The 16137-nt window shown below is 42.4% G+C and overlaps 1 protein-coding gene across 1 annotated transcript; it reads left to right on the top strand.

The window, feature by feature from the left end:
• Window positions 1–7933: 7933 nt before the first annotated feature.
• LOC310799921 (E3 ubiquitin/ISG15 ligase TRIM25-like) lies at window positions 7934–9919 on the top strand. The gene has a single exon (XM_083662529.1). It carries the CDS (start codon window positions 7949–7951, stop codon window positions 9602–9604), a length of 1656 nt encoding a protein of 551 aa, XP_083518655.1. The 5' UTR covers window positions 7934–7948; the 3' UTR covers window positions 9605–9919.
• Window positions 9920–16137: the final 6218 nt, after the last annotated feature.

Here is a 16137-nt window from a genome sequence, read left to right as displayed (position 1 = left end):
ATCAGAGACCCTCCAGACAGGACCTGAATAATGAGGACCCTGAAGTGTGCATCCTATTAAGACAGTGGCCGAAGCTACATGTGAGCAATGAAGGAGTGCTACACAGGAAAACAACAGACAAAGATCAACTCGTCCTGCCCAGAGAATTCCACCCCCTTGTGTTCCAAGAACTACATCAGAAGATGGGACATTTGGGAGTTGAAAGAACTCTGAGCCTCATCAGAGACAGGTTCTTTTGGCCAAGGATGCAAGTCGACGTTGAGCACTTTGTCACCAAAGAATGTGAGTGCCTCAAGAATAAAAGACCACAGAAGCACACAAGAGCTCCGCTTGAGACAATTAAAACTACGTACCCATTCGAGATGGTGTCCATCGACTTCCTCCATCTGGAGAAATGCAAGCATGGATTCGAGTACATCCTGATTGTCATGGACCACTTCACTCGGTTCTCTCAGGCCTACCCCACGAAAAACAAAGAAGCAAAGACGGTTGCAGAAAAGCTCTTCAACGACTTCATCCTCCGGTTTGGCTTCCCAAGTAAAATCCATCATGACATGGGGAAGGAGTTTGAAAATCGTCTGCTGGGAAGGCTGAAAGAACTGAGCGGTATACGAGGTTCCCACACCACTCCATACCATCCAGAGGGGAACGGACAAGTGGAGCGCTTCAACCGAACCCTTTTGAGCATGTTGAGGACTCTGACAGAGGAGGAGAAGGCCGACTGGAAGACCTCTGTACCGAAAGTGGTACATGCGTACAACTGCACCCGCTGCGAGGCTACAGGCTATTCTCCCTATTTCCTCCTCTTTGGTAGGTCTCCCAAGCTCCCCATAGACCTCTTATTCAACCTTGGTACTGACAACAAACAAGGGAAACATATGGACTATGTAGCGCAGTGGCAAAGGAGAATGAGAGAGGCCTATTCCATCGCCAATGAGACAGCAACTAAAGCCGCTGCTCGAGGGAAGGTGCACTATGACAAGAAAATCCACGGTCATGAGTTGCACCCAGGAGACAGAGTCCTGGTGAGAAACCTGTCCCAACGCGGAGGGCCGGGCAAACTCAGATCCTACTGGGAAGACAAAGTGCATGTTGTCATCCAGAGAAAGACTCCTAGTAGCCCAGTCTATGAGGTCACAGCCGAGAATGGGAAAGGGGTAAAGAGAGTCCTCCATCGAAACCTCCTCTTACCCTGTGACTATCTACCCATCGAAGAGTCTATAGTCCAAGAGACACACTGCAAAAGAAAGTCAAACAAACAGCGACCGACAAAAAACCCCCTCATGGAGAGGCAGGCAGAACTAAGTGAAAGCGACTCGGATTGCGACTATGAACTCAGATACGCCTTGCGGAGTCGTAGAGCTGTTACTCAAAGAGAAGAGGAATCTGTGCTGGACCCAGAGGCAGAATGTTTTGTCCCACTCCCCACTCAGCCCCTCTCCACTGTCACACAGCCACTCTTGCCTGAAGAGCCCCCTGCCCAGCTTCAGCTCTTTTCCCCACCCCACTTGCCTTCTCCCACCCTGTCCCACCCCCCTGCTTCTGGACTCCCGTCCTGTTCACATTCCCTGGAACCACCTGCCCAGCCTCAGCTCTTTTCCCCACCCCACTTGCCTTCTCCCACCCTGTCCCACCCCCCTGCTTCTGAACTCCCGTCCTGTTCGCATTCCCTGGAACCACATGCCCACTTACCCGCCCCTACACCCCCGCCCAATTCCCCTATTCCTGATCTTTCACCTACACCCCCGCCCAATTCCCCTATTCCTGATCTTTCACCTACACCTACACCCCCGCCCAATTCCCCTATTCCTGATCTTACACCTACACCTACACCGCTCTGCACCGGTGCGGACAGTGTGGGGTTGGAGGGACACACGAGGGAGGCACAGGTCCGACAACACCTGTCCTCCACTGAAGACATTGCCATGTCACCCTCACCCCACCTGTACTCACGAAGAGCCAGACACCATCCTCGGAGACTGACCTATACCACTTTGGGTGTGCCTAGTTATGTGGACATTAATATGTCGGACATTAATGTGGTGTCCCACTCGTTCAGCCCCAAAGCTGCCTTAACACCTTGGAGGCCTTGGTAGTTATAGACACTGTGGTTCTACTGTACATTTAAGTGCCTATGGTTGTATATTTTCTGTGAACCCTGAAGATGCTGACCTTGAGTTACCTGCCTTCTATGTTGCCTTAACTCCACCAGTAGTTCAATTGAGTCTGTCGTATGTATTGTGTGTAAACAGAGTTGCATGTTGTTGGCCGTGAATATTGATATCTGTTTACTTTTGAATGGTTACAGTGAGTTACAATGTATGGTCCTGTAAAGGGGACCTTCACACTTGAAACTGCAGTATGAGTGTGTTTAAAGTAACTGTGTACCTAAGGAGTTCATGTGGTAGTGAGTACAGACATTATTGAAAATCTTAAAAATGTCAAATGTCAGGAGACATTTTGAAATGTGGGGGAGAGTGTGGCACATTGAAAGTGTATGCATGCACAATATTTCATTCACAAGCATACAGCTTGCCTGTCCCTTTAAGTACGTCTAGCTGGAGCAGTCAAACGTAAGAGTGTCGTCATGGTGAGGAAGTGAGCTCGCGCTGCTCTGTTAGTTGCCTGTTACCATCTGAATGGTCAAGTCACACTGCAGAGCCAGCCGACTCACTTTATTTTATTATTATTCCTTTCAGGTCAGTAAAACGTCACCAAGCGCCTTGATATAACAGTGGCACTGTATATTAGCTAGCGAAGCTGTTGATAAGATGTTTGGTTGTGGGCTGTGTGTTTTGTGTTGGGATGTGTGCCGACTGAGATAACGTACTTTGCGCTAAGCTAACGTTAGCATACTTGCACGTCCAGTAACGTTATGTGCCGGTCGGGCTGTTGTGCGTCAGATACAGTTAAATGAAGGGTTGGACTAACTCGCCAGCATGTGTTACTTGGTTGGGGTTCTGTGTGTATTACTAGATCGGGTGGTTAAACCTTAAAGGAATCCGGTTTTAGTTTGTTTTGAGAAACGCTAACTACGTTAATGCTAATAGCAGAGTGCTCCATTATAATGGACGCGTAGAGCAGATGACCCGGATGTCTGCGTTGTAAATGATCGTGGATCCAGTGTTACTGTATATTCTATATGTGTCACGGATGAAAGTACTCTATTCAGTTGGTTAATGTAATGTATTATTGTCTTGTTATTTGTAGAAACATAATTACTTTAGAGAATGGTTATTGTTGGGAATGTTATTATAGTATATTAGATGAATGTATGTGTGTATGACTGCTAATGAATCTGATCTTACTTTATTTGATAATATTTAGATTTACTTTTATATTTGTATCCATATTTGAAGTCTAATTATAATTACTTGAATAGGCAAATGTATAATTACTTGAATATGCGAATGTAATTCAGGGATTTGGATGCAATATGTATTTTTGTTTACATCAGTTAGTTGCCTGTTACCATCTGAATGGTCAAGTCACACTGCAGAGCCAGCCGACTCACTTTATTTTATTATTATTCCTTTCAGAATAAACAACACACAAAATATGTCACTCTGAGTCCATTCGTGAGGTTCATGAGTGCAACAGGAGCAAGTGGTGACATGGAGGTGAGTGAGAAAAGGTGACTGAATAATGACACAACAGTCTAATCTTAATGTTAATATTCCTCTTATCTGGCGACAAAGTGGCCAAAAAAAAATTGGCGGTGACCGTAGGTCCCCCCCAATGTTGAATCGGTGGCTACGGCCTTGCAGCACCCCCTACCTAAAAGTACTTCCAGCGCCACTGTCAGACCCCCCTCTTCAGCCATGGACAGCTGAATGTTGCCAGCTCCAGGACATGTGATAGTGATGATGTCGACATGATTAATCGAAGAAATAAACAGATTAATCGATCGAAATAGTCTATTGTCCCTGTCAAAGGAATTAAGTAAACTAGTGTAGTGCCCGTTCACTCACTCACTCACTCACTCACTCACTCACTCACTCACTCACCTGGTGTCTTTCTCCTGGTGAGTCTCTCTGTATCCTGGTGTGTGTCTCTCACTCACGGCATATCTCAGTCTCTCCTGGTGAGTCTCTCTGTCTCCTGGTTTGTGTCTCTCACTCACGGCATGTCTCAGTCTCTCCTGGTGAGTCTCTCTGTCTCCTGGTGTGTGTATCTCACTCACGGCATGTCTCAGTCTCTCCTGGTGTCTCTCTCCACATGAGCAAGCGTTTGGCAAAAAGAGAAAAGTCTTATTCGACATTCAGTGCAAGAATGCCGAAAGCACACCCAATGTTATGACAGTTGGTGCATTTAATTGTTGATAGAGAAGAATATGGGATTTCGATGTATAGTTGCCACAAAAATAAGCAATGTCACCACAGGGATTCAAACCCCGTCCTAAAGCAGGAGTCCAGACCAGTGACTTGTGCTTTTTGAGGCAACAGGCTACCTTTAACTCAGCTGTAGGCATGTTGCTGCGGTGTTTGTATGTGCAATATACCACGTGCGTCGTTATCAACTGTTATTGTTAACGATGGCGAGCCCTGGCTACTTATCTTATCCAGCAGATGGGAGGACATTTACAACAGAGTGGGTCGTAGAGTCGTCTAGATAGAAGAGTCCCGACATCTCCATTCACTCCAATGGACCAGTTTTTTACTCTCAAGAGTTCCAGGAAGTAAGGTCCTGGATTAAGCAGCACTGTCGAGTTGCAGCAAAATAGACAGTTTGTGTTGTACTCTGAAAGGGTTTTCCCCCCCTTGAATCAAATTGTACATTATCAGCTTTATTTTAGCATGCAAAAGTAGCGCGAGACCCATTCCTGGCTGTTCATTGGCTAATGAGTCTCGCATTTTGGTCCTCCGCTGACGCCACTCTCTCTCTAGAGGACACTAGTTCCAGGTATAATGTAACACACACACACACACTCACACACACACACACACACACACACACACACACACACACACACACACACACACACACACACACGCATTACAGTAAGGGTACAAATGTATATGTATCTATGCATCTGCTGTGAGCTCTGATCTTAAGTGTAAGAGCCATTACCCTTAGCTTGCCAGCTACTGTGTTAAAAGTAAGGATGACTGAATGCTCTTACATTGAAACATACCTAAGACTGAGCACTATGCACCAGTACATGACAACAATCTATGGCCAGGAAGGAAGGTTTCCCCGCAACTCCCTTGTATCCCCAAATCTATATCAACAACCTCAACGAAGCCTTCCCTGGTCTCTGCTTCTGATGTTTGTCTCAAAACCTCCATCAGTTCCAGTCCCAAAGCACAATGAGGTTCACTACTCTGCCCTTTATCTGGACAGATGTGAAAACACAACTGACCTTATATACACTCAACTCTTACTTTCATCCTATCCTGCCACTTCTGTGTACGATGCTGCAGGAGCTTGTGCTGTGTTGTCTTCAAGGCACACTGCGTTCATCATTGAAATGGGATCGTCTGTCGTTTGGAGCTATCTGACACTCCAAGTGAACTTCTATCTGATGAGACTCTGACACTCCAAGTGAACTTCTATCTGATGAGACTCTGACACTCCAAGTGAACTTATATCTGATGAGACTCTGACACTCCAAGTGAACTTATATCTGATGAGACTCTGACACTCCAAGTGAACTTATATCTGATGAGACTCTGACACTCCAAGTGAACTTATATCTGATGAGACTCTGACACTCCAAGTGAACTTATATCTGATGAGACTCTGACTCTCCAAGTGAACTTATATCTGATGAGACTCTGACACTCCAAGTGAACTTCTATCTGATGAGACTCTGACACTCCAAGTGAACTTATATCTGATGAGACTCTGACACTCCAAGTGAACTTATATCTGATGAGACTCTGACACTCCAAGTGAACTTATATCTGATGAGACTCTGACACTCCAAGTGAACTTATATCTGATGAGACTCTGACACTCCAAGTGAACTTCTATCTGATGAGACTCTGACACTCCAAGTGAACTTATATCTGATGAGACTCTGACACTCCAAGTGAACTTATATCTGAGGAGACTCTGACACTCCAAGTGAACTTATATCTGATGAGACTCTGACACTCCAAGTGAACTTATATCTGATGAGACTCTGACACTCCAAGTGAACTTATATCTGATGAGACTCTGACACTCCAAGTGAACTTATATCTGAGGAGACTCTGACACTCCAAGTGAACTTATATCTGATGAGACTCTGACACTCCAAGTGAACTTATATCTGATGAGACTCTGACACTCCAAGTGAACTTATATCTGATGAGACTCTGACACTCCAAGTGAACTTATATCTGATGAGACTCTGACACTCCAAGTGAACTTATATCTGAGGAGACTCTGACACTCCAAGTGAACTTATATCTGATGAGACTCTGACACTCCAAGTGAACTTATATCTGATGAGACTCTGACACTCCAAGTGAACTTATATCTGATGAGACTCTGACACTCCAAGTGAACTTATATCTGATGAGACTCTGACACTCCAAGTGAACTTATATCTGATGAGACTCTGACTCTCCAAGTGAACTTATATCTGATGAGACTCTTATGAGGGCAGCTGCAGGAGAGATCTGCCTCTCTGCCATCCATCTGTTGCCTTGTCTAAACATGTGTGGCCTTTATTATTATTAATTATTCCACATCAGCAGTTGAGTCGTTAACACGTCACAAAGCACAACACATTTCAATCAGGTTTGGCCTTCAGGTGTGATTCAAAACACTTGTGTTGAACAGGCCTACATCTATCACTAGTTAGAACACAGCTCTCTTGAATACTCGATTCTGATTGGTCAATCAACAAGATTCACCGGTCATTATTTCTCGACAACCGACCGCTGCTCTGCCACACCTGGATTAATCAGTTGATAAGAGCCTTTTGTCAGCAGACACTACTAATTAGGCCAACCAGTTGCAGCTGTGGTGTCTTATGTGCCAATTACGAATGAAACCGCTTTGTCGTTGAAAACGCTATTAAAAAATCTATTTGAATAATTATTTTTGTCAGATTATTGAATGATTTAGTTGTAGGCCATGTTCTAAGCGGGATAATGTATAGTGAGCCGGTGATTACTGGAAATAATGACCTTCAGGTGAATGATTGAGCCCTCCGCTGCGCGTCGGGCTCAATCATTCACCTGTCGGTCATTATTTCGCCAGTAATCACCGGCACACAATACATTATCCCTTACATATTGTTTTCTATATTCATTCTGTTAGGTGGGATAAGTATCCCACCTCCTTCTTATCTCCAGTGGTGTTAATGGCCAGGTTTTACTCTGGGAACCCTACTTACGCAGGATGGGGCTCCCTGGACGCGGCTTTTGTTTTTTACTCATTATTCTATTACAGCTACGTACGAAATCTCTTACAAAAGTGTGTGTGTGTGTGTGTGTGTGTGTGTGTGTGTGTGTGTGTGTGTGTGTGTGTGTGTGTGTGTGTGTGTGTGAGTGAGTGAGAGAGAGAAAGAGAGAGAGAGACAGAGAGAGGGAGAGAGAGAGAGCGAGAGAGCAAACCATTCTAAATAGTTAATTTCCACAAGCCACTTCCAAGGCTTTGGAACTTTATTTTGAAATGTTGCAGCGATAAGGAGGGAGAGAGATTGATTTTAAGTTTGTATTTAACACTCCTCTTCCTGGAATGTAGCAAAGCCTGATCACCCCTCCCTCTTCTCCCCGGTCTCAAACACAGCCAGTTATATTCTCTCCACATTCCTGTTCCTCCCCTTTCACAGATCTGCCAGTTTAAAGATGGGTGTAAACATGCTGTGAAGTGCAAGAGCTGACCAGCCCATTCACTGCAGATCAGCACATGAACATGAAGACAACAACAGAGGTTTGGTTTGGAGCAGAGCCCAGCTTGTTTCAGTTCAGAGGAAGTGAAACTATCCGACTCACTGTCACTGAGAAGTGAAATGGCGCAGCAAGGAATTCAGCTGGACGGGGAAAAAGGGTGCTGTTCAATCTGTCTGGATCTACTGAAGGATCCGGTGACTATTCCCTGTGGGCACAGCTACTGCATGAGCTGTATTAAAAGCCACTGGGATGTAGAGGATCAGAAGAAAATCCACAGCTGCCCCCAGTGCAGACAGACCTTCACACCGAGGCCTGTCCTGGTGAAAAACATCATGTTAGCAGAGTTGGTGGAGGACCTGAGGAAGACCGGACTCCAAGCTGCTCCTCCTGATCACTGCTATGCTGGACCTGGAGATGTGGGCTGTGATTTCTGCACTGGGAGAAAGCTGAAAGCCCTCAAGTCCTGTCTGGTGTGTCTGGCCTCTTACTGTGAGCAGCACCTCCAGCCTCACTATGATGTAGCTCCATTAAAGAAACACAGGCTGGTGGAAGCCACCGTGAAGCTTCAGGAGAACATCTGCTCTCACGACGAGGTGATGAAGATGTTCTGCCGTACTGATCAGCAGTGTATCTGTTATCTCTGCTCCGTGGACGAACATAAGGGACACGACACAGTCTCAGCTGCCGCAGAAAGGGCCGAGAGGCAGAAAGAGCTCGGGGTGAATCGGCAAAAAATCCAGAAGAGACTCCAGGGCAGAGAGAAAGACGTGAAGGTGCTACAACAGAACCTGAAGGCTATGAATCTCTCTGCTGATAAAGCAGTGATGGACAGTGAGAAGATCTTCATTGAGCTGGTCCGTCTCATTGAGAAGAGAAGCTCTGAGGTGAAGCAGCAGATCAGATCCCAGCAGAAAGAGGAAGCGAGTCGGGCTGAAGAACTTCAGGAGAAGCTGAAGCAGGAGATCTCTGAGCTGAGGAGGACAGAAGTTGAGCTGGAGCAGCTCTCACACACAGAGGATCACATCCACTTCCTCCACAGTTACCCCTCGCTGTCACGTCTCAGTCAATCTACAGACTCACCCAGGATCGATACCCGTCCTCTGCGCTACTTTGAAGATGTGACTGCAGCTGTGTCAGAGGTCAGAGATAAACTACAGGATATTCTGACAGAAGAACGGCCTAAGATCTCACTGACAGTGACTGAAGAGGATGTTTTACTGCCACGACCAGAGCCCAAGACCAGAGCTGACTTCTTACAATATTCACATCAGATCACACTGGATCCAAACACAGCAAACACACAGCTGTTATTATCTGAGGGGGACAGAAAAGCAACACACATGAGTGAAGCACAGTCATATTCTAGTCACCCAGACAGATTCACTTTCTGGCCTCAGGTCCTGAGTAGAGAGGGTCTGACTGGACGTTGTTACTGGGAGCTGGAGTGGAGCGGCTCTGTTTCAATAGCAGTCTCATATAAAGATATTAGCAGAACAGGAGAGTATGAAAGTAGATTTGGATACAATGACAAGTCTTGGACATTACAGTGTGACAGCAGTTGTTGTCACTTCAGACATAAGAGTATCAGAACTCTCATCTCAGTTCCTCGGTCCTCCAGAGTAGGAGTGTACCTGGATCACAGAGCAGGTATTCTGTCCTTCTACAGTGTCTCTGAAACCATGACTCTCCTCCACAGAGTCCAGACCACATTCACTCAGCCTCTCCATCCTGGACTGTGGTGTTATGGCACTGGAGCCACTGCTGAGCTGTGTTAGCTCAAGTAGACAGGACTTATTAAAGCAACTGTGTGTGTGTGTGTGTGTGTGTGTGTGTGTGTGTGTGTGTGTGTGTGTGTGTGTGTGTGTGTGTGTGTGTGTGTGTGTGTGTGTGGTGTCTTAGCTCTCATTGCCGTGGTGTTTCTGCACTGCACTTCCCACAGATCACCTGTCAATCAAACATTGTGGGCAGGGACTGTGCTGTCTTTTTCCAAGTTGAATTTTCTGTGGATGGTGTTTGATTTCCTGTAGGTGGCGCTCTTTTCTTTGCCTTATATCAGTCAGTGATAGCGAATATCCAAACACACGTGTCCAATGTCCAAACAAAAACTTAAAAAATATTGTACAAAAATATGATTTTCACAAGGTACAAGGAGGAGAGTAATGCAGGAGTGTTACACTGATTTTCACATGGTGGTGGTGGTGGTGTTAGATGACATGTTTTATGTATGTAAGTATGTATGTAAGTATGTACAGTATGTATGTATGTATGTCTGTCTGACTATGTTTTTATGTATGAATAACTACATTAAAAAAAAAATCTTTTTGATAACTATATAGTTACATTATTGAATACTATGTATGGGATAGTGTATATATGACAACAATTATTGTCATATATATAAATAATTATGTATTACTATGACTAGTGTTTTATGTATGTATGTGTATGTGTGTATGTATGTACATATACATGTGTATATATATATATATATATATATATATATATATATGTATATATATGTGGATATTTCTATAGTATGTGTTGTTATACAAGTATAAATATAATAATTTAGTATTGTGGAAAAGGGGTGGGAGTTAATAAGTTATACTTCTTCTCACTCCTTTTCGAATATGTCTCTATTTGTTACCCCTTCATCTTTATTTCATAATACTATTTCAATCGACTTGTTAACGTGTGTAATTTTGAAGGCCCGGTATATTGTCTCTTGTTTTGTTTACATACATATTCGAAAAAAAAACATGACAAACAAACAAACAAACAAACACGTGTATTCATATGAAAACATAAACTGTTGTGTGGCCTATATAGTTCTTATTGTTGTGTATTTTTATTGTGACTGTTTCTGTCCCACTACATGGGCCTTAATGGACAATGCACAATGCAAGTCAAAGCTGCTCATACGGCCCACCACAACAATAAGCAACAATTATAGCTGCTGCGCAGCAATGGGTCGTGGCCGGGCACTGACAGAGATGCTCACGTCATTTTTTGCAAGTCCAAGTCAAGTCTCAAGTCTTTTAGCTATAGTCCAAGTCAAGTCTCACAAGTCCAAGTCAAGTCTCAAGTCTCTTTATCATCTGCTGCATGCCATCCAGTCTGTTTAGAACACTGCATAGCTAAAACTAAGAGATTCAAAGCATGTAGGCTACTGTGTTATCCACACTCTATCTATTAGCATAAATCATAAGCATTGATTAGTTGACTTAAGTGCTGGGCACTGATGACCAGTGTTGGGGGTAACTCATTACAAAAGTAACATATTACATGTAATATATTACTTTTAGCAGTAACTCAGTATTGTAACTTATTACTTATAGGATTTCAGTAATATTATACCAGTTACTTTGTCAAGTAACTCACGTTACAAATTGAGTTACATTTGATTAAATCAAAGCACATATTTAAAAAAGATACAATCGTTTCCTAATAAAACTGTGTGTTTTTATGCAAATAACCACTATAGATGACAATGACAAAGGAAAAGAATAACATTTAGAAATGTGGATTGTTTACACTGACTTGAAGGTGGTTGAGATTATTTTTCAGGATGGTTCCGGGGCGGCGATGTCATTCTGCTGCTGCTGTTTTGGTAAAAGTAATGCAAAAGTATTGTAATAAGTAACAAGTTCTCTTGCTCGCTCTTATTACTTTCAAATGAAAGTAAATAGTAATATGTAGTATATTACATTTTGAAAGTAACTTGCCCAACACTGCTGATGACATCATCAGTGATATCACAACACTGATGACATCATCATAAGTGTGTGTGTGTTATCCCAGGATGGCGAGGGCATCTGTCCCACCGTTCCCCAGGATGGCGAAAGCATCGATGCTCTTTAGGCTATACATGAGGGCAGAATTCTAAATATTGTCAAAAATTCAGTTTTTGAGATATAATTCTGAGATTTTACACACTTCAACTACTGTGACAGCAAAACTTTGTAAAAAAAAAAGGCGCCGTTTTGAGCTTTATTTATAGAGAATTTGCAGTAATCTGTCTGAAAATGGTGTGTAGGACAGTCTAACGATGCAGGCAGGGGAGGACTGGGACTGAAATTCAGCCCTGGAGTTGTAGATGAAGAGGCCTTTTTCTGAGCACGTGAAGAAGGGCACCAGACCAGCTGCCAGGATCGCGCCCTTCACGTGCTTTGCAGTCATTTTAACACTAATACAGTTTTTTGTGCTATCAAGAGAATCTGATGATGCTGAATGCCTTCAAGACACTGTAGGATGTGGTGCTGACAGACACCTGCCTCTTCAGTAGGTTCACCACCACTGCACTGAATCCCATGTTTCCCACAGGATTGAAAGAGATTGTGGTGGGTGGACCTCACACCCACTAGGGGGGTCCAGGGGGGACTGTGCCCCCCCGGAAGAACATTTTGCACATTTGAAATAAAAATGCATCAATCTGGTGCACTTTGAGAGCAAAATAAAAGATCTATGAAGAACTACACACATCATATTAATATCCTCTTTACTATGCTGTGGCTTTACAATGATAAAAAGGTAATTGTCTGTATTTCCTGTGTAGATACAAAAGCTCCAATTTTAGAAGAGACGCTCAATGGGGGGCACAGTGGCGCAGTGGTAAGCACTTAGTACTGTTACTCTCCACAGTGCTTCATAAGTGTGTGTTGATGTCATTTGTCTTTTAAACAACTCAACAGAAATTCATCACATCTTTCAACAAGAAAAGCTGGATTGGTTTGAGTGACAGGGATGAGGAAGGAATCTGGAAATGGGTGGATGGGACACATCTGAGCAGCACAGGGTAAGACATCCATTCTTCAGTCTTACCAGTCAGTGAACAGGTTGGCCTGATGATGCATCGTGCTTCTGATTTTCCATCAAGTACAGTTGACTCTTTTCTTTCTTAAACAGGTTCTGGAAGAGAGGTCAGCCCGATGACAATATGCAAAGAGAGGACTGTGTTTACACTTATTCGCTTCAAGGACTAAACAACTGGTATGATGCCAGGTGTGACTCATTGTACTACTGGGTCTGTGAAAAAGTGATTGACTTCTAACATTATGTGTCATCTCAAATGAAAACATATTGTGACTTTACACCTCACACCAAGTCTGTCATTGTCATTCACACAGAGAACGTGAAATGCTCCTTTTAAGAGATTGTGTTTTATTGTTTGTAAAGCACTTTGTAATCTTTTTGTTATAACTTCAGAACACAAGAATGTCTGTTGGGACCAGGATCAGTATTTGTTAAGCATTCAGTAGAAGTGTAGATTTAACAGCTCCTCTTTTCTTCAGTCTCGACTCAAGACTTAAAGTGATTTTAGTTAGTAAGACTAGACCATGCAACATCTGCCTGAGGAACTTAGATAAGCTATACTTCAATTATGATCTTTCAAATCACGTCTCACACTTCCATCAACCTACTGTAGTTTTGCATAATGTTTTTACAGTGTAATTTTCTTGTCCTGTTTTTATTTTTAATTACCTTTACAATGTGCTTCCCAATTTTGAACTCATTACAATTCTTTCATTTTTGCCTTATGATAAAGTACATTGCAAACTCTGCTTTTAAGAGAAACAAGATCAGAAGTGCTATATAAATAAAATGTATTTTGCCAAATTATTCTGTGTGGATTGAGAGATACAATCATTAATTACATAACATTATGAGATACCTGTAGCCTGTACTACGAAGCTAGTTTAATGCCTTATCCGAGTAAGTTTGAGTTTAAACCTGGTTTAGCCGTACTACAAAGCAAGTTAACTTTCAATCACCATGGCAACTGACGCTGCAAAGCTAACCTGGTCGCGACCAGGTTAGCTTCAGAGGATAAGATCAAAATCCATGAGAGACCCATATAATATCGGCTCTCTGGAGTCACTCACCATTCATAAGATCGCCATATGAAAAATAGATTGCAGTCAACTGAGAATAGAACAAGCAAAACATTTGTGGCTCTGTAGGCTACATAATTAAATTAAGCCTACTTACCACTTTATGTCTTAACAGCTCAACGATGCGTGGAGAAATATGATCACTATTAATCACCGCAGCGCATATCATGAACGGACCCTCAAATGGAGTGAGGGTGATATTCTCCTACATGCCAGAAAAGCCTATACATATAATATAGATATTAGTTTAAATATGGGATAGCCCCAATACTAAATATGCAGGCTATTCTTGCATCTTTCAGCTGGAACTGTGTCCTGTAGGCTGTATGCCAATATATGAGCAAAAATAGGCTAGTTTTTATCAATGATAACTATGCCCGCATCGTCTCAATTCAGTTCAGCAGTTTTCTCTTTTATAGTAGGCTATTAGGCTTTATACTAGGCTATTTTATATATGAATTATTCGATCAGTGCAACCACACACATGAGTGATAGAGATCATTATTCATTGAGCATGCGTTTCTAAATCTATGGTCTAAATAGGCTTACAGATTGTGGAAATGTATAGACTGAGATTACACTTTTACATTTGTTGCTGCTGCCTGTATCAATGCAGCTGTATCAGACAGAAATCGCTGATCAAAGTAAATCAAATGACTGATGTGAATACAAGCTGCTGCTTTAGACAGCCCTTCAGCAGACTATCCAACGCGGATTTTCATTCTGACATTAAATCGCGGATACATTAAATATCCGCAAAAATCTCTGATCACACTGTGGCTGCGCTGAATGAGGAAATGGGTGTGGAAATGGGTGTGGGCGTGGATCAACTCAGCTGTTCATAATGTGATTGGCTAGCGCACCTCTTTCGCGTGGACGCGCGCCTGTGCACGAGCGAAAAACGTGCGCGTGCACAGGCAGATCCCAGCTTCAGTTATCGACTACAAAACCAGCGTCGTAGTATCCTTAAACTAGATAGCTTTGATCCTGTTCAGTCAAACCAGATCAAAGGGACTTATCGCGGATCTGTTAAACTAGCTTCGTAGTACAGGGTCCTGAACTTGTACATAAATCAACAGATGAAAAGTGTCCCGTTGGCCTCAGTTTGAATGATTTGTGCTGACATGGAGTGGGTTGACATGTTGTGGGGCTGTTATCACTTTCTATTGAAATGATGAGGTACATGCGACAGATGGACACATTCTGTAGTAGTAGCCTAATACCTAGCAGATTTCTGGAGCGTGTATTTAGTGTGTTTAAGTTAGCATTTAGTGACCAATTAGACAGGTAGTAAACCATCCCTCACATACAATTAGGGCTGAGTATCGCCACTGACTTCCCGATACGATACGATTCCGATACACAAGGTCCCAAGTCGATACGATTTCCGATACGATTCGATATCGATATTTTAGTTACAATACCAGTTTTGCTTTGATAATGGAAGAGATTCTCAAATGACTAATGCTGTAGATTGTACAAGGAACCCTCTAACCTGGTGCATTATTAAAAAATATTAATATCTACATTAAGAATTGACCATAAAGCAAGCAGTTACATCATGTAATTATTTTTAATTAAACATGACATTAAACAACATACTGTAGTCATTCAACATCTTATCTTTCTTTACAGTCTTCTGTGAGAAGCCAAACAAATTTAGATTTCCACTATACAACAGAATCATTGACCAGCAGTATGCTGTAAACAATGTTGCATAAAGTATAAATGCTTTGTAAATAAAATAAAATAAATACAGCTCATGAACATTTCCAGTTCACAAACATTATAGTGCAAACAGATTTGAGGTCTGTACATCTGGCTCATGGTGCATGCACAATGCACATGTAGCCTACAGTATTTATGTTTTTGTTTCAACTACAAACATAAATAAACGTCAACTCGAAACTATGTTTTAACTACCACACACAGCCTATAATATTATAGCCTATGTTTATTTAAAAAATATAAAAAAATGTAAAATGCATTTTAAAAGATCGATACTGGGATTTATGTATCGATACTTGTTCCTTCACATGAATATCGATTCAATATCGATATATCGATTTTTTTTAACCCAGCCCTACATACAATACCATATAATCTCAGATCATCTCATTCTGCTCTGCATCACATTTTACTCTACCATAGCCTACCTACAGTACATATAATGTAGAGAGAAACATGGTAGGCTACAACACCTTTGATACAATTATGCAAAATGTGGTTGTAAAAACAATGACATTTTATTTTGTTAATCACATTTGATCAATTACTGTACAAAGCATACATTGTGTTTGACATTGTATTGTGTACAATGCAATGTTAAATGCCCAAGTGCAGGCAGCTTATTAATGTGGCTTTAAACATTTTGAATATTTCACTTGTCAAATGTTGCCCTCTAGTGGCATTATGTG

This window comes from Poromitra crassiceps (genome assembly GCF_964638095.1).
Source record: "Poromitra crassiceps genome assembly, chromosome: 29".
Lineage (NCBI taxonomy): Eukaryota > Metazoa > Chordata > Actinopteri > Beryciformes > Melamphaidae > Poromitra > Poromitra crassiceps.
Note: the sequence above shows the minus strand (reverse complement) of the source record. Positions and strands in the feature narration are given on the sequence as shown.

What these genes read in the sequence shown, in the direction of transcription:
- LOC310799921 (XM_083662529.1), top strand. Translation starts at nt 7,949, where the DNA reads ATGGCGCAGCAAGGAATTCAGCTGGACGGGGAAAAAGGGTGCTGTTCA.